The sequence below is a fragment of the Ruditapes philippinarum genome, unplaced genomic scaffold (genome assembly GCF_026571515.1).
Source record: "Ruditapes philippinarum isolate M1 unplaced genomic scaffold, ASM2657151v2 ctg1727_1_1_1_1, whole genome shotgun sequence".
Lineage (NCBI taxonomy): Eukaryota > Metazoa > Mollusca > Bivalvia > Venerida > Veneridae > Ruditapes > Ruditapes philippinarum.
In genome coordinates this window covers 19312-38397 of record NW_026865072.1, presented here as the reverse complement: position 1 = coordinate 38397, position 19086 = coordinate 19312, and the positions used below count along the sequence as shown (strand labels likewise).

General features: G+C 32.1%; 1 protein-coding gene across 3 annotated transcripts in view; it reads left to right on the top strand.

Moving 5' to 3' along the window:
• LOC132727724 (OTU domain-containing protein 4-like) overlaps positions 1–15391 on the top strand; it is a 67083-nt gene extending 51692 nt beyond the window's left edge. For 2 of the 3 annotated variants that reach the window (XM_060713290.1, XM_060713291.1), the window contains exons 13-17: positions 796–923; positions 3345–3465; positions 3767–3983; positions 5178–5218; positions 7458–15391. In XM_060713290.1, coding sequence (XP_060569273.1) covers positions 796–923; positions 3345–3465; positions 3767–3983; positions 5178–5218; positions 7458–8717 — 1767 coding nt within the window. In that variant the 3' untranslated portion in view covers positions 8718–15391. The remainder of the gene's footprint in view (positions 1–795; positions 924–3344; positions 3466–3766; positions 3984–5177; positions 5219–7457) is intronic. The other variant, XM_060713292.1, reaches the window with a different exon arrangement.
• Positions 15392–19086: the final 3695 nt, after the last annotated feature.

Genomic DNA, 19086 nt, shown 5'->3' with positions numbered 1-19086 from the left:
TTAGGTTGGAAATAGAAATTAATATATAGACTTTATTTTTGTGGTGAGTAATTTTTCTTACATTAAATTTAATTTGTTAATTATTGTGAAAATTTAATGGTTGAAAAAATTTAACTTTTATGATGGGTATGTGGTTACAGGATTTGGATGATAAAGGTTATTTGATAAACTATAACATTTTGATGGGTAATGGTGTGAACAGGCGAAGATGCTACAACTGTTGCTTAAAATAAATACTGTGACTGAAGTTGTTTGTGTTCAGGGATACATTATATATTATGTGTAAAAGTGCAGTGTCACAATTATTAATGCATAAGTTTATACGCTGTTTTTTGTACTTTTTTGGGATGCTTATAGTATAAATAATTGACTGTCCCTACAAGTATTGAGGCTACAAGCTACTCGGCACATTATTCAATCTGAGCAGACTTTATGCTGGAACTTGAAATCCCTTAAAATTGAAATACACGGATCTGAATTCAATGCAGGACAAACCAGTTTTATAAATTCAGCGGGGTTAGAGCTTATTCAGTTGTAAATATTTTTATTGGTATGATAAAAAATGTAGTGATGGAGCTGAGGAGCTGATGTAACTCTCCAGGAACAATGGTTAGGAAACTACCCGCCTAAATGACTGAAATACGCTGTTGGAAAAAGGCATAAAATGAAACAAACAAAGCAAAACATAAAAAATAAAGATGCCTTATTTTTAAGGTCATCATGAATAAAGTATATTAAGTTAAGATATTCTAATCATACTATGCAAATAAAGAATGATTTTATGAATATTTTCAGGATATGCCAATTTCCTCGACTGGTTCTGGAAGTAACACATACGAGAATACAACAATAAAGTACCCTATCTACCACCAAAGGTTACCTGTTCAACAAGAAGTCAATTATACATCCACTGCTTTTCAAGGGTATGTACATTCTGGTCTTATTTTGCTCCTTGAAAAGTTGAGACAAGGTCAGGGGGAGAATACAGTCATCCTGTCCGTCCTTCCAATCTTGTTCCTTAAAGTGTATAAAGCTATATATCTTCTACAAATTTTATTGTTTGAATTTTAAAAATGAATGCTTGTATGAAGTCTAAAATGGTAGTTTATCACCTTAAAAGCAGATGAAACCCTACTTAAATAGCAAAATAATATTTTGGTCTAGCACATTTTATTCTGTTTACATGATACATTATTCATGTGGGTTAAATAACGGAGACAGTCTATGTTACAACTTTTTCAGAATCAACCATAAAATAATGGAACCAAAATTATTTTATAAAAATATTTCATAAGATATAGATTTATACCCTTTAAAGCATGTGACTAAATAATAGATATTAAAGTGTATACAGTTATATCTGATGAAATAATTTGAAATAAAAACAGTCAAATTACGTTGTTTTCATAACATAATGGTGTTTTCTTGAAATATTTGTTGCATAGAATGTAATTTAATATACATAATTATTGTACATAAACAGAATAAAATGTTTCAGAAAAAAATATTCTTAAGCTCTTTGTAGTTGGTTTGACAATGGTTTTACACATGCCCTACTCGCTTCCAATAAAATTGTTGAACAAATTTCTTTCATACTGGGTATTTTGTATAATCATTTTAACCACACTATAACCACACTATAAACAATAATTGTACAATCAAGAGATAGCAAAAATATAAGGTACCATACATGACCTTTACACTATGGTTGGCTTTAAAATTGAATGGGTTAAGGTCACTGGGGCTATAAATAAGTAATGCCTTCATATATGTCCTGATATTTTAGATCATTTGTATGATAATGATACTTCACATTGACACCTGATATAGGGGTGCAAAGTCTCATTTGGGCTATGTCATATCCTTCATCTAATGCTCAATAATTATATAACTCATCTTTGCCAAATTTTGCTTTAAGTATCAGTTTATGATGCTTTTTCAAGTTTCAGTACAGATTTGAGTTTAGTAACAGGCCTAGCTTATGTAACCCATAGTTTAACACTCATTACAACAGGCATTGCTTGATTATTCTGTTTTTCTTCGAATTTTGCACTGGATTTTAGGATGTGTCCAAATTTCATAACAAGAAATTTTGAATTATTGAAGTAATATTACTTTGCAATAACACATCATTTTATCAGTTGGTACTACTTGGTTCATTCACATTTAAAACATTGATGTCAGATAGTGAAAAGGGCCTCTTTAATCGATGACCCGTCATGTTTTACTCTTTTATGAAAATATTACGTATTTAAAATGTTCAGCTTAAGTATATTTTTGACCATTAAATTTTCTTAAAATGAACTTGATAATTAAAGTACACACGAGAAGGGCAATGATCACATAAAACATTGAAATGCTTTAGAAGTAAGCCATTAAGTTGTATTAAATGACTGCATGCTTATGATTATATAGCTATATCCCTATAAAATAATACACCTTTTTAAAGTCAATACTTAAAGGTAATACCATATTTTATATTAATGATTTGAAAATTACCTTACTTTATGTGAGTAGATACCATCTTTATAGGGTTACACCCAATATTCTTGGTTCTTTTCATGCTTTTGAAATTATCTTCGCTCTATATAAAAAATTATAGCAAGCTTCATTAATTGTGTGAAAGCATCATTATTAGTCTGACAACCAAAAAATTTACAAATTTATTTACGTAATATTACCTCTAGATTTATAAATTAAAGGTAGTGATCTGTGACAATTTCTGGTAAAGTGTTGTATCATCTTCAGTATAGTTATCATAACCTGTATCCCACGATATTTGTACTGTGGACATGCATTTCTGTAAATTTGGAACACTCCATTGCTAGTAGAAGGGATTTCAGTATCAAGAATTTTGTAGTGATTGGCCAGAATGGATAAATTTGCTGGCTGGCTGGGTTAGCTGGCTTTGTGCATGCACATGTCACTGTGTCACAGTTTCTAGTGTTTTAAGCACCATTTTGGTCACATTTTTGCCTCACATGTTAGTTAATTCATTGTATTGTAAATGGAAGTGACTGGGCATTCTCTAGCATAGTCATAGCAAAATTTTGGCTTAAATTCATTGTTAAATTCAATTCATGAATTACATACATTTATTAATATGTAGAACATTTACCATAACGTCTTTACTCTTTTGCATTTACTGTGTGCGAAAGTAAGGACAAAAAAGGAGCTTTAAGGCTTTTGAGAAACATTGGTACCTGGGCAGGGTTTGAATCTTTAATTAGAAGATAACTTTTCCAGGGATATAAAGACTGTGCTGAAAGTATTTTCTACCTTCTGTTTAGAAAGAAATTCAGGACTAGTTGTGAAATAAATCGTCTTTCTTTTATATTTTGCAGGTATAACTTTGAAACAACATATACATATCAGGGAGATATGATGGCTAATGCCAACTCACCAGGCTATGTTGGCATGGATACATCTCCTGTCAACAATGCTAAGACTAACATTAATAACCAGGTATGTGTAAACATTAGGTAGCTGTGTCTCTCATTATTTCCGAGTAACTCTTGCACGTGCAGTGAAGTGATGTAAATTCAAAATGTTTTTTTAGGCAATAACTTTTATTATTATTTGAAGAAAATAAAAATGTAGTAAAGATACCTATTGTTACAATGTTTGCTTAAAATGATTTGTGGTTTCTTATAGAAATAAGAAATAAACTTATAAACTAATATTTAAACTAATAAACTACTAACTTATTTATCTCACAACAAGGCCATTAGGTAGTTCTAAGTATCATGTTTTGGTTATAATTCAGATGTCACCACCAGGAGTTTTACAGAGATATGCTGCACCAGTGCCAGGTATGATACCTCAAGGGGCAGTGGCAAGTCCATATATTTACAACTCCCTTATACCCAACTCGAACCAGACATACTCCTGTGTCTGTGTTCCTTACCTAGAGAGCATAGCCGTCAAAGATGTCAATATGAATTGTCTCCCTTCACAAGATACAACAGGAAAGGATCTGCCAGGTAATTAATATTTCAGACATCTAAGGCATATCATTTCCTTGCGAAAGTGAATGCAACTAGTACTGGTAGACTGCTTGACAACTTTCCAAGGAACAATGGGGTGGTTGAACTGTGCTCTGGTAAATTCAATGTGGCTTACTGTCGTGATCTGGAGTGAAAACAACCAACGCCACCACCATCATTTTAACCTTAGCATTCTTGTCAAACTTGACTCTTCTGAGTAAGTGACATCACCCCTTAATTACAGGAGTTAAATTAACTAGATTTTATTACTGAGGTGATCTTATTCTGTTCTATTTCTTATAGATTTATACAAGCTTTATTCATTTACATTATACCTGCTTTTGTTTTATTGAATGTAATTATATAGGACCTGAATGGCCAAGTAGTAAAGGTTAGTGGTTCAATTCCAGTGGCTGCTTGTGTCTGAATTAATGTGCCAAGTATCACTCAATGTCTTCAAGTAACAAATTGTGTATAATTTGTTAATATGCCACTGTGTGCCTAGTACAAGATAATTTTATATTATAGTGTGACAGTAAAATTTAGCTAATGTTTTATTGAATGTTTTTTTAGTTATATAGACTACAGGTATGATATTAACAGCAGTCCCATAAACATGTCTGCTTTTTAACAAATTATATTTATTAATAGGACCCATGAGATAATTTTTGTATTAAGTGTGGCAGTAAAATTTAGCTAATGTTTTATTGAATGTTTGAATGTCAAACAGTTTTTTGATTTATATAAATTACAGGCATTAGCAGTAGTCTTGTAAATATGTTAACCCAAATAAATATGAGATGAAATTGATACACTTCATAGGAATATTTAGCATCCATATTTCACTAATGTATGCTAAAAAATGAAGAAAGTATTCAGACCTCATTTTCATAAATGCTATTTGATATTTTCATAAAAGTCACCTTTTTTAAATTGCCTAGGGGGATAAATCTGTTATCTCCGTACATCTTAATTAAGTCAATTATTGAATTTCTATACAAATCATCTGTGATACATGTATATAAAGGCATGTGGAGATTGAATATATACTGATCTCAGTGTTTCCATTATATATAGTGTTAACAAAAGAAGATCTGAATCTATATAAAACTTAAATAAAATACAGTATGTTGATGTGAACTCACTTTGATAAGAACTCATATTGTTAAAGGAAATCTGTTATCCTTACAGAAATGAATACATTGAGATTTTTCTACAATTTAGGAGTGGAGGTAAGACCACATTTATTTTACATTTATATAGTATACACTAATTTCTTGCCAACAAGATATATCTGTTGGGGGGGGGGGGGTTTAGCATTTATAAGTAATCAAAAGTTAACTTGGAGAATTGTAACATATATATTTTCATTTGAAAATTTCATTCAGTTGCATTAAATTTATCAGTGTTTATTACGGTTATATAATGGTTGTATTTAATTTACATTTGGGTATATGATTGTATCTAGATTTGACTTTTTGTTGTTGTCTATAGAATCTTTCATTTTCTAAAGAGAATTTTGTTTTATTGGTAAATTTGACACGTTTATCTGTATGTATATATATAATTTTAATATATATATATATATATATATATATATATATATATATATATATATATATATATATATATATATATATATATACATAAAAATTGAATAATTAATGCAGATTTGGCATAAATATCATTTTATAAAACTGCATATTTGTAATGGCTCTTTTGTCATTATATTATCATGATGTGCAAAGCATACTCACCTGCTGCCAATTTATGAAGTGTTTTAATTTTACTTTAAATAAAAAGAGTTTTGCTGAATTATAAATACATTATAAAGATTTTTTTACATGTTAAATGGGTTAGTATAAATGGTTGTTTGCAATATAACTTAGATCATATTTATACTCAACTGGGTAATAAAACATGTCAGAAATCTTTACAATTAATGATGAAATGCTATTTATGTTCCATATGAATAAAAATTAACATTTTCTAAGGACAGTTTTATCTTGTTGGCATGTGCTTGTTAATTATGATGCTGTGTCTATTTCTGTTGTGAATATTATTTAGACTCAACATTAACAATGTGACATAATGATTCTTGTGTCACATGTGTTTTTGTCTGCTGTTTTGTATATAAAAAGATAGTCAAAGTAACAATTGTGAGATATAATTGAAGGTGTGTCCGTTTCCCAGAGTAGCTACGTTGATTTTGAAAAGTTTGAAGTTTTCTATTTGAATAATTTTCCCATTTTCATCTTTCAGAAATTTTAAGTGATTTAATTATGAAATGAAAATGCGTGTCATCTTATTTATTATTACATGTAGATGAGTCACTTTTGTGAAAATATTTGTCCATGTGAATTTTCTTAATATAAACAAATGGGACAACTTTGTCAATCAGATGTAAATGTTATTTTTTAAGAATTTGAAATAAGTACAACATCAATTTTGCACAAGTTCTATAAATTCTATTTTGGTAAGTGTTTATACTCGATTTAGGTTGTTTATTTATTTACAAAATGTTTTTTTTTAAAATGAATTATAAATTACTTGCATTTAAAGCTGTGTTTTGATATGAATAAATGCTTGTTGTTGATGTTTCAAAATATAAAATAGTTGTTATCTGTGGGAAATCTTTTTCTATTTGAACTTTTACCCTATGAAAATGATAATTTATAGTCCCAATATGCATATTACATGGTTTAATATTTAGATTCCCTTATTCTGTAATATTATTGTATAAAAACCTGCAGAATTTTTTTTAAATGGATTTGTCCATCCTCTTTTTTGGACTTATCAATTTTTTGGATAACAACATGAAAGTTTAAAAGTTAATCAGCCAGCAGCATATAGAGCCAGGTCAGACTGCCTAGAAGTTTAGGTTAGCTTGTCTTTATATTGGTGGTAAAGAAAGATTAATTACCTTCTGTTCCAGAAAAAAAGGGATGTCAAAAACATAGATTAGATTGCCAGCTAAATGAAATATCTTTGAAAGGGGTTCTATTTTATTTTAATTTTCATACAAAATAAAGTTTAGATAATTAGATGAGATATTTCAGTATTAAAGGGGCACACCTCCAGATGAGTAAAGTAAATCTTCAAAAAATTAATAATAGATTAAAAATATATGTATATATTGTTAGTTTCAGAAAATTAATAAAATTCACAATTCAGGTAAAACTGAATGTTTTATCTAAAATATTGTAGAAATTACTATTTACAATTCCAAATTTATACCCCTTTGCTAATAGTCAGCAGAAATTCTGCATATTTTTGGCAAGTTTTAGGTTATTTCCTCTGGAAAACCTAGGTAAATTTTGAACTTTTTCACTTGATAACATTTGTAATCCTCTAAACAATTTCTATGTTTCCATGAAATTTAACAAAAATTTGGAGGCATGCTGCTTTAAAATACATGAACAGGCTTGTAATATAGGAAAATAATCATGACATTCTTTATTTGATTTTCAGAACTACAGACTGATAAGTCATGGTGGACCAATGTGGCCAACAGTGGAGATGTCCCAGATGATGCCACCAAATGGAATGGTAACGCAGGACCAGCTCAATGGCAATATGTGTGGTCAGTTTGCTCTTCCTCCTCCCATTCAGTATTCATCACAAAATGAACACCCTACCAATGAACAAACTCTGCAAAATGGAAACAGACAAAATCAAACTTACCACTATCATCCTTACATACCTACAACTTACCCCCAAGGCTCCCCAGTTAGTAAACGGAAATCACCGTCAGAGTCTCCGGTCACGTCCCCAAACAAAGGTCAGACTGTGTCTGCTGGGGATGATTCATTAGATAGCAATGATTCTGGTTGTGATTCAGATAGCACAAGTAGTGCTCAATGTAATGGTTGTAAGGAAATGGAGGATACTAGTAGTGCTGCTACAACCACTGTTGTAGAACTCGAACAAAAACTAGACAATTATATTGCTAAGGTTGATGAAACTGACAATACAAGTTGTATAAGTTCTACTACAGAGTTTCAGGTTCCTTCTAAACCGAAACCTAAAAGGAAATATTATATGTATGGTAATTTAAAACTTGTCAAACCGATAAAAGATATACCCCCTAAATTTTTGTCTATGTTGAATAGTTTAGGTGCAGAAAAGGCCAGGTGTGAAGGCGAACCAATTATCATACCTTTCTTGCCACCAAAACCGTACCGTAAATATAACAAGCCTCAGTCAATACCTGAAGCAAGTGGCACTGTCAATAGTGTAGAAAGCCATGGTTTCAATCCCGAGGCAAAATGTTTTGTTCCTGGAGATTCGGTCATGCAAGACCCAAGTATTATCGCTTGTAGTAATAATCAGAATGCAGCAGTGCAATATGTTCCTTATGGGATTTACCCAGCCTCTAGTAAAGCTGATAGTAGTTTAGTATATCCGCATAATGTACACAATATATATACCAATACACCGCAATCTCTTGCACACGCTAACTCTGGTGATGGAAGCCAAGGGAATCCAAATACTTTATCTAATCCTAGCAACACTAACTATGGTGATGGTTCTAAATATAGCATGCCTACTCTCTCCACAGGTCAAGCTTGCCCCACATATCCTGTCTCGTGTCCAGTCTACTATGCTGCACCTGGCTCTTATAATGGAGCCCAGGCTTTCCTGCCACCACCTAATGGAGTAACAGGACCAGGGACATACCCACAGCTCTGTAGCATGCCACCACAGGTTCAAGCCATGCAGACAGCATAGTTAACATAGACAATGATATAAGCTTAGAACAATCAGAAGTGCTGCCCTAATTTGTATATGTTAACATTGATAAAATTGACTTGCCTCAAACATAACTTTCATACATTTATTTAACTTTTCTCTACAAATTTGTAACTTTCAGAACAGTCACTTTATATTATAATTCTATAGTTTAATAAGAAAATTTAATAAGAAATAGAACTTAAAGAAGAGATTAGTAAGTTCTTGAGGCAAGTCAGTTAAGTTGAAAACTTCTATCCCAAATGTTGGTTAAGGGTTCATTTTAAGATATTAGATATAGTTAAATGCTACTGAAAAGTTTGACATTGGCTTAATCTTAATCATACATATTTACTCTTTCAAAATCAAAGTTCTGAAGTATATAATGTTATGAACTAAATACATGTGTTTTGGAATACTGCAATGTATGTGTAGGACTCGCTGAATTTCAGGTAAAATAATAACAATAGATAGGTACTGTAATATAGATTGGATACTGCAAGATGCTTAATAAAGTGTAACTAATTGATACATTTAGAGAAACTTTTCTTTAAAAGAATAAACAACATAATATATTGAATATTCTTGTTATATAGGAATTTCTTCGCAGTTCTAAATGTTATCAGTTTTGTTTTCTAAAAGGGTCAAGTATCTTTGGAGGTTGTGAAATTTTAGTTAATTTAGTAGACTGTAAACAGGTTATGGTTTTGAAACTAATTGTGAACGAGGCTGTCAGGAATGTAGTTTGTGACTTTCATTAGTCCTTGGGGAAGCAAAGGATTGGCGGGAATGACTTTTATGAGAAATTTACTTTTCATTTAGCTTTCTTATTTGATAGATATATAGAATAATTGTCTTTGATCTTCATTAGTGTGTTTTGGTTTTTTTGGCTTTAGGTATGTCTGTTAATGAGTAAATAATAACCAATTATCTATTCCGTTTGAGTAAATAATTACCAATTATCTGTTCTGTTTATGAGTAAATATTTACCAATTGTCTATGCAAATATGTATTGAATCAATCTATATTTCAATTGTCTTTTGATTCTAGTCCATAAGGTGCTCAGTATCCAGTTTTAACTGCCTTTTTTCACCAAATAAGCTTCATATTCCAACATTTGCACATCTCATGTTGTAAAAATAACCATTTCTTAATCATTATTCCATGTTTACATAAGCAATATAGATCTGACATTTATATATGAACATTTATAATTGGAAAAAGGGACATTAAGCTTCATGTTATTTTTTCCATGGTCATTTTATAATTATATTTTACTTGTTCACTTTATTTTATATATAGTTTTTGACGTCATGCTTTATCATGTACTGTTGTTGCTAAGCAACATGATCCATTGAGTAAATGGAACATGTTGATAACATTTCTGGCGTAAATTTTGTTTTTTGATACATTTTATTTTTGGATGTGCTGTGCACCATATTAGTGCAAGTCTGTGACAAGAGAGCCTCTGAGAGTGCCTTATATTCCATACATCATACACTATTTTACTGTGACATTGAGACTGTGTCAATTCACATAATACTGAGCTGGAATCTCATTACACATTTTTTCTCTCCAATTCATCATTTAAGCCGCGTCATGGCAAAACCAACGTAATGTGTTTGCGACCAGCATGGATCCAGACCAGCCTGCGCATCCGCTCAGGTTGATCAGGATCCATGCTGTTTGCTATCAGTTTCTCTACTTGTAATAGAGTTGGTAAGCGAACAGCATGGATCCTTATCAGACTGTGCGGATGCGCAGGCTGGTCTGGATCCATGCTGTTCGCAAACGCACTATGTTGGTTTTGTTGTGACGCGGCTCATTTAAGATTTGTGTGTTTAAAAGCACCAGAACAAGTGTCTTACATCATCCAAATTTCTCAAAGTTAGTTTGGATTTTTTTTTTTATAAGAATTTATGTGTGTGTGTGTAAAGAAAATGTATAAAACAAGTATTGTAGTGTATGATGTGCTCATTTCTATGAAATGTTGTTGATTTTTTTATTAATACAAAAAAAGTGCCATTTCACATTATTTCCTAGCTTCCGTATTTCAGGCACTGGTATACTTAAAAAATGAGGAAATTTTGAGTTTGATTTTAACATACGTGAAAATAACTACTAGATCTACAAGTGCAGTTTATGATTTTCATATAACATGAAAGTTAAAACTTTTCTGAATTTAGAGAGTAGGTTAATTCTTTCTTGCAATTGAAATGTTGTTCACTTAAAAATGGCCAGTAAAAAAAAATACAATTTTAGGAGTTCATGACCAATGGTTTTGGCAGATACTGTGAGCTGAACAAATTAAGCAATCACCCATGTTTAGTTTTGTGTTATAGGAGAGAAGGGGGGTTGTGTTTTTTCACCAAACACAATTGTCTTTTATAGTTCTGCTAAATGTTTCTGGGATATATGTATTATAAGGCTTGATATCTTTTTAAGGCAAGTTTGCCATTGTGTATGAAAAGTATGGGAGCTGAGTGGGTAGTGAAATCATAGAATAGCCAACTCTCATACATTTGATGTTATTTCATAGTTGTTTTATTAGATATTTTATGCTTACAATTTTTCCTTGTAATTGTTCACTTATAATATGACTTTAGAATTCCATGTTTATTTTTTTATGCTCCCCGAAAAATTTAGGGGGAGCATATAGTCGCTGCCTTGTCCGTCATTTCGTTCGTCCGTCCATCCGCTTTTCTTGTCCGGGACATAACTTTGAAACAACAAGAGGTATCAACATGAAACTTTGTAGGTAGATAAATCTCATTGAGTAGGTGTGCAGTGCACAAGAACCGTAACTCTGCCTTGCCTAATTTTTTAATTATTCCCCTTTATTTATTTTACACTTTAAACTTTGTCCGGGACATAACTCTAAAAGTATAAAAGGTATCAACATGAAACTTTGTAGGTACATAGATCTCATTGAGTAGGTGTGCAGTTCACAAGAACCGTAACTCTGCCTTGCCTAATTTTTTAATTATCCCTGTTTGTTTATTTTACACTTTGAACTTTGTCCGGGACATAACTCTAAAATTATAAGAGGTATCAACATGAAACTTTGTAGGTAGATAGATCTCATTGAGTAGGTGTGCAGTGCACAAGAACTGTTACACTGTCTTGCCTACTTTTGGAGTTATTGCCCTTTGTTCATTTTGACACTTTGAACTTTGTCCGGGACATTACTTGAAAATTATAAGAGATATCAACATGAAACTTTGTAGACAATTTTTTATACTTTCCTGTGTCCAGAACCTTCTCGGGGAGCATCAACCGGTTCTTGTTTTTGTTTATTGAAGTGATTCCTTGTAATTATTTTAGTTTCTTTCTATATGTATATATTTTGAATTTAATACCAATCATTTTGAAATCATTTGTGTTTCTTTATCTCCAATTGCTGTTCATTTTAACATTGCTATTAATTCCATTTCTTGTTGAGACCATAATATTTTATGCTGTTGAAAAAGTTTTTAGAAAATTCCAATGTATTTGATTTAGACATTCATGATTACTAAGTTATTTACAACTTGTTACTGATCTTCAGAGTTTATATTGTTGTGTGTGTTACCTAGTTACAATATGAAATGACGCTGTTTATGACAGATATTTGTAAATTTAAAGACTCTTCCTCTATACATTGTGCATGTGATGTACAGATTTAGTAATAATCATTGTTCATATAACAAATAAATGATCATCACATTAGATTTATGTTGCTCCACCACATTTTTTGCACATTAAACAAAAACTTGCATATAAAAATGATATTTAAATCACCAAAATTTTACACTAATATTCACATCTTCAATTGTTGATTGTGCACCAGAATCATTTTAATGTCATTTAACTTCTGTAACCATCCTGAGATTTTTATGGTATTTTTTAACTTGCATATGCTGGTCTCTTTCATTGTTTTGAAAAAAAATGCATATATGTATTAACAATTAACGAAGCTTACATTTAAACCATGCATTATTACTTTTTAAACAGAATTTTCATGAGGCCTTTGTAGTTCACGGGGTCATAGGTAATCTAAATAAGACCTAGATAATATCAATAATTTCTACTGTTGTATTGTGCAGCTAAAAGGTCACTGCACATGGATCATGTTCTTATGTTTACCCCTTGTTGTACAATTGTCTAACAAGGTTGAAGGTGTGATATTAGATACCTGTTTAAGATCTTCATTACTGAAAGATGTAAGTAAAAGTCATAGAATTGGTTCCAATTAAAGATGACTATTTTACTGTGTTGTAATTATCAACAGAAAGGTTTATGGTATGATACCATCTCAAAGGAGTTACATTCATGACTTGAGAAGAGCAATTTATGTATTAATGTGAATTGTCAACCTTTATTATGTTTATTCATTAAAATTGATTGCCTTTTAAAACTTTTGTCATTGTGTCTAATTGGTTATTTTTCTTGCCCTTAGTCTTGGCAGTTTTTTTGTCATCTTGTAATATTTAAACAAAACAGTTTATACTATATTAATCCTTTAGACAACTTGGAAGTCTGTAAATTAATTAAACTATCCTTGTGACTAAAAGTTTCTACAGATGTGTTGATTAGTTTAATGACTCAATGTTTAAGCTCTGACCATAATTTCACTAAATATGTAAATGATTCAGCTAAGACCTTGCTTTAGTAGGCCCAGACCTTGCTTTAATTGATTAAGAATCAAAATTAAAGTCTCTTGAATGAAACTGTTAAACACAGTTTGAATAGTACCAATAAAGAATTACAATCACACCGTTTTTGATAGTAAAAATAAAAAGCAAAAGATAGTAAAAATAATAAGGAATCAATCATGATAATGAATAATATGTCGTGCCGGTTTTAATTATTACAAGATGCCTAAAACTGTTAAGAATTCAAGTTAGATATAATACTCTGTTAAATTCTATGTATGGTGAAGGGATTTTATGTCATGTTTTATCAACTTTAACTTAACACAGCAGAGCCAGAACTATTTTAATGTCATTTATCAATACAGACATTCTAATTATCATTTTTATCTTGTTTTTGTATCGGTGATTGGTTAACCATCTGTTTCCAAGACAGTTTTATAATTGAACATCAGTGTGTCCTAGGATAAATTATGTTTGTTTTATAATTTAAACATTTGTTTTCCTGTTATTTACTACAGTTAAGTTGCACTGAACTTGTACCTTCCCTTACATTAAACATCAGGGTGACTGTTTATTAAAAAATAGTTATGTCAGATGGCATGGTAACAAACAATTTCAAACTGAATAATTTTTCAATGAAAAATAAATAAGTCCATTGATTTCACAAGAAAATACTAGAATTTTTCTCTAACCTGGTCTCAGTTTATGTCACCCTTTTATTACTAAATTGCTGAAATTCTTGGGCTATTTTAAAAAACAGTACTACATCAAGTATTTTAAGAACATGTTATTTTATAATTATACTAATTTTCTTTATTATACCGGAGCTCTGTTTTCGTGTTGTGTATATATTTCTTTTTTCTAATGGTATATGTTTAGCTGTTGAGACTATTTTAGGTGCTTGACATAAAAGAACTAGGAAAATCTTTGTTCTAGCAGCCAAGATAATGAAGATATAGCATTTAAACATCACATCATGTTTTAAGATTGACCTTTAATTAATATTGAACATTAAAAAAAGTTTCACCATATTCACTGCAAAACGTTCATTGTAAAAAAAGCAAAAAGTAAATTTGTAACTTTGACTCTCACACAGAAACTAATGCTTATTTATATATTTAAACATATAAAAAGTTAACTCAGATATTGATAGGAAATTAAATGACCTTATTTTATTACACCCACTCAATTATTTATTGCTATGTTATGTATGTTTTTGTTATTGATTTAGTTATTTTATTTTAGTTTATTGTTACATACCACTTCCTGAAGTTTATCATAATTATTTTTTGTTATTCATGAATGTTTATTTAATTTCTTTTATTTTGTCTCTAGGCATATATACATCTGTTATCTTGTTTTTATTTTGGTCTGTGTGTTTTTATTCTTAAGACATTAAAATGAACAAAATATTAAGAGAGGTAACAGAAAAAAGTTTCAAAGATCTTTTCAGCTTTTATAATTGCAGTATTCTTTAATTGAGCCAAGGCAATGCAAACGCTACTGTACATCATGTACATTGCCATGAATAAGAAGAGTTAAAAATATTACTCAGCATAGAAAACTACAATTATATGATATTTGACACGACCAATATTTCACACAAGCTGTTTAAAATATTTGTCAGTACGCCAGTTCTTGGATCTTCTAATGTGTAAACTTTGTTCTTTTAAGATATCATGAACATTTATGCATTTTATTTTTTACAGGCTTTAAAGTATCTCTGCTCTGCTGGGCATCTACAGCAAATGAATTGAAATTACTATATTGTTTATCCTTTATTATGGCTCAAATACTTACTCTATATAACTTGTGTCACAAATTATAACCAAAAATGTTTTATTTCTTTTCCGAACAAAATTGCTTGCTGCCATGAAAATATATTCATCTCCTATTGCCACATGACTAGGCTAAATAATATGCCTGAATTATAAGAGAAATTTAAATGACAAAATAAATGTATATTCAATTTTTTTGTACTTAAGTTTGAGATTGAACTTGTTGAAATTTACTCCTCATAAAAATAAAATTTGTTCCTGATACAGTTGTTGTTTTTTTCTGTCAAAAATGCTAATCAGTAAAAGCAGTGTAGGGGATACATACCCTCTATCGACTCTTTCCCCCCCCCCCACCTCTTCATGAAAAATGGGGAGGCATATAGTTTTTGTAGCTTCTGTCCGAACTTTGTATTGTCCACAATTGTCATTTATGAATGGATTTTAAAATAATGTGTAGCACATTGCGGCAAAGTAACTGTTAAGTTCTTGATGTATTGTCTTCATTCTTGGCCACAACAAACCTTGGAGTAGATCAGGCTAAACTTGACCTTTCATAAATGACCTTTACCTTCATGGTTGAATGTCTATATTTTTATGCTGCCCGAAGGGTGAGCATATTGTCACTGCTTTGTTCATCCGTCCGCTTTTCTCAAGATGTGCAGTGCACAAGAACTGTAACTCTGTCTTTCCTAATTTTGGAGTTATTGCCCATAGGTCATTTTTACACTTTGTCTGAGACATAACTCTGAAACTATAAGAGATATCAACATGAAACCACGTAGGAAGATAGATTTCAAGGAGTAGAAGTGCGGTGCAAAACAACCGTAACTCTGTCTTGCCTAATTTTGGAGTTGTTGCCCTTTGTTCATTTGTTGCAATTTGCACTTTGTCCAGGACATAACTCTGATACTATACGAGATATCAAAATGAAACTATGTAGCTAGATAGATCTCATTGAGTAGAATGCAGTGCATAAGAAAAGTAACTCTGCCTTGCCTAATTTTGGAGTTATTGCCTTTGTTCATTTTTATACTTTGAACTTTGCCCAGGACATAACTCTACAATTATAAGAGATATCAACATGAAACTTTGTACGTAGATAGATCTCATTGGGTAGAGGTGCAGTGCAAGTGCAAAAGAACTGTAACACAGTCTTGCCTAATTCTGTAGTTATTGCCCTTTGTATATTTTTGAACTTTGTCCAGGACATACATCTAAATAAGAGATATCAATATGAAACTATGTAGGTAGATAGATCTCATTGAGTAGAAGTGCAGTACAAAAGAACCATCACGTTGCCTTGCCTTATTTTCGAGTTATTGCCCCTTGTTCATTTTTACACTTCAAACTTTGTCCGATACATAACTCTGAAACTATAACAGATATCAACATGAAACTATAGATATATCTCATTTGTTAGAGGTGCAGTGCATAAGAACCATAACTCTGCCTTGCCTAATTTTAAAATCATTGCCCTTAGTTCATTTTTTACTTTGAACTTTGTCTGGGTCCATAAGAGGTATCAACAAGAATATTTGTAGGTAGATAGATCTCATTAAATAGAACTGAAGAGATGTGCAAAATAACAGTAACTCTGCCTTGCTTAATTTTGGAATTATTGCCTTTTGTTCATTTTAACACTTTGTTAATTTTGAAATTATTGCTCTTTGTTCATTTTTACACTTTGAACATTGTCCGGGACATAACTCTGACACTATAAGAGGTATTCTTTTCTGTGGCCAAAACCTATTTGGGGAGCATCACCGAGTTCAACCTGTTTTGCTGCAAGTGGCTATAACTTTATTATACCCCCACACAACGATGTTTATTTTCCTTGTCCGCCCAATAAATTTATAATCACTTGGCGCATAGACTTCATATTTGGTATTGAGATTGGTCATGTTTAGTAGATGATCCATATTTGAGGTGGAAGGTCACAAGGGCCTTGGCTAAAAAAAGCTTGTCCGCCCAGTAACCTAAGAATCCTTTGAACCACAGTATTCATATTTGGCATAGAGGTAAGTCATGATGATTGTTTGGACCCTATTGATTTTAAGGTAAAGGTCACATTTACCTTCCGATCAAACTTCGTCGTTGGTCCTCAAACTTCGTAGGTGCATTGGTCTTGGCAAATAGATGACCCCTTTTTATTTGATTTTAGAGTCAGGAGTCAAAGGTTATATTGACCTTGTAGGTAAAAACGGTTTCCGATCAATAACTTGACAACCCATTGTCTCTTGGCCTTTAAACTGCATGGGTGCATTTGCCTTGGCCAGTAGATGACCCTTTTTATTTTTGGGTCAGGGGTCAAAGGTTAAGGTCACATTGACCTTGTGTGTCAAAACGATTTCCGGACAACCTATGGACTCTTGACATTCAAACTTCGCAGATGCATTGCTTTTGGTCAGAAAGTCAAGAGGTCAAGATCACATTAACACTATAAGTAAACACGCTTTCTGATCAATGTCTCAACGACTCGTCGGCCCTTTACCTTAAACTACACAGGTGCATTGGTCTTTGCCAGTAGATAACCTCTATTGATTTAAGGTTCAAAGGTCAGTCACATCGAAACCTTGTACGTAAAAACGGTTTTCGATAAATATGTCATTGGTTGATATTTTTAGTAAACTTAAAATGTAATATACTTCTCAACTCTTTCTAAGCACCATAAGTTAATTTTTATATTATCACACGTTTAAAACAAATTTCTTTCCAATTTTCGAAAATTCTGATTCAACTATGTTTTTAGATAGTCCCCTGACATGAATCCTTGTTGACTAATCCGTTTCAAGTCGTCTAGGTAGCATGGAAAGCATGCACCCTAATATTTTCATGCTTTTAATGAGGTGCACAATCATGTGTCTTTTGTTATATGACGATATTACCGGCTTATTGTCATTCAGTGGCTACATTTCTTACATCTGTCACTTCGATATGGCAAATGCTTACATTAGGCGACATTGAGAGAAGCAGAGTTATAGAGGGCCGTAGGGATGGTGCATCAGGGGGCCACCTACCGCTAGGTTGGTGCGGCGCTTGGTGTACACCACACCGTCATCACCAGAGCCTGGAGAGATATCGGCCACATGGACACCCGCCAAGGGGCATGATGGAGGTCGGCAAAGGGTAAAAACACCAGCCCAGGATCGGTTTTTGGTCAATCAGGCACGTCGTACAAGGTTTTCGACAGCAACTCCTCTTCGAAATAACCTAGCTAATGCTACGGGTGTTCGTTTTTCCACTCAGACGGTACGTAAAAGGCTGCATGAAGGTAATTTGCGGTCGAGAAGACCTTGCATACGTATCCCCTTGACGTGTCGACATCGCCAGGCCCGTTTGGAATGGACCATTGAGCATATACAACACTGGAGACACGTTCTGTTCACTGATGAGTCCAGCTTCTGCCTATACTTCACAGATAGACGTGCTAGAGTCTGGAGAAGACTAGGTGAACAGTTTCAGACTGCAAATATTGCTAAATAAAATTATCCCAAAAAATATTCTCACTCTATATGGTGCTTAGCAAAAGTTTAGTAGTTTATGTAACAAATTGGCTGTCATCAAGGAGGTCTACATGATTCATAAAATTTATGCATATTTTATATGGTAAGATTGGTGATAACTTTGACACAAAATTGCTGCACACAACCTTTACGGCCACAATACATAGTGACTTGTCATGACCAGTAGATATCCCCTATTGATTTTTAGTCACTAGGCCAAAAGTTAATCACAATAACCTGGCCACATGGCCAATTGGCTGCCGATAGGGGACATACATGTTTTACAAACATATCTTGTTAATATTTTTACATTTATATCGTTATAAGTGGAGTTTACTTTATGTAGCAGATTTAACAAAATGAGGGAGGACATCCAGAAGTAACACATATATGACTAACGATAGTGTCTATGAATGAAGGTTATAGTGACATTATGATCATTATTTCTCTGTCA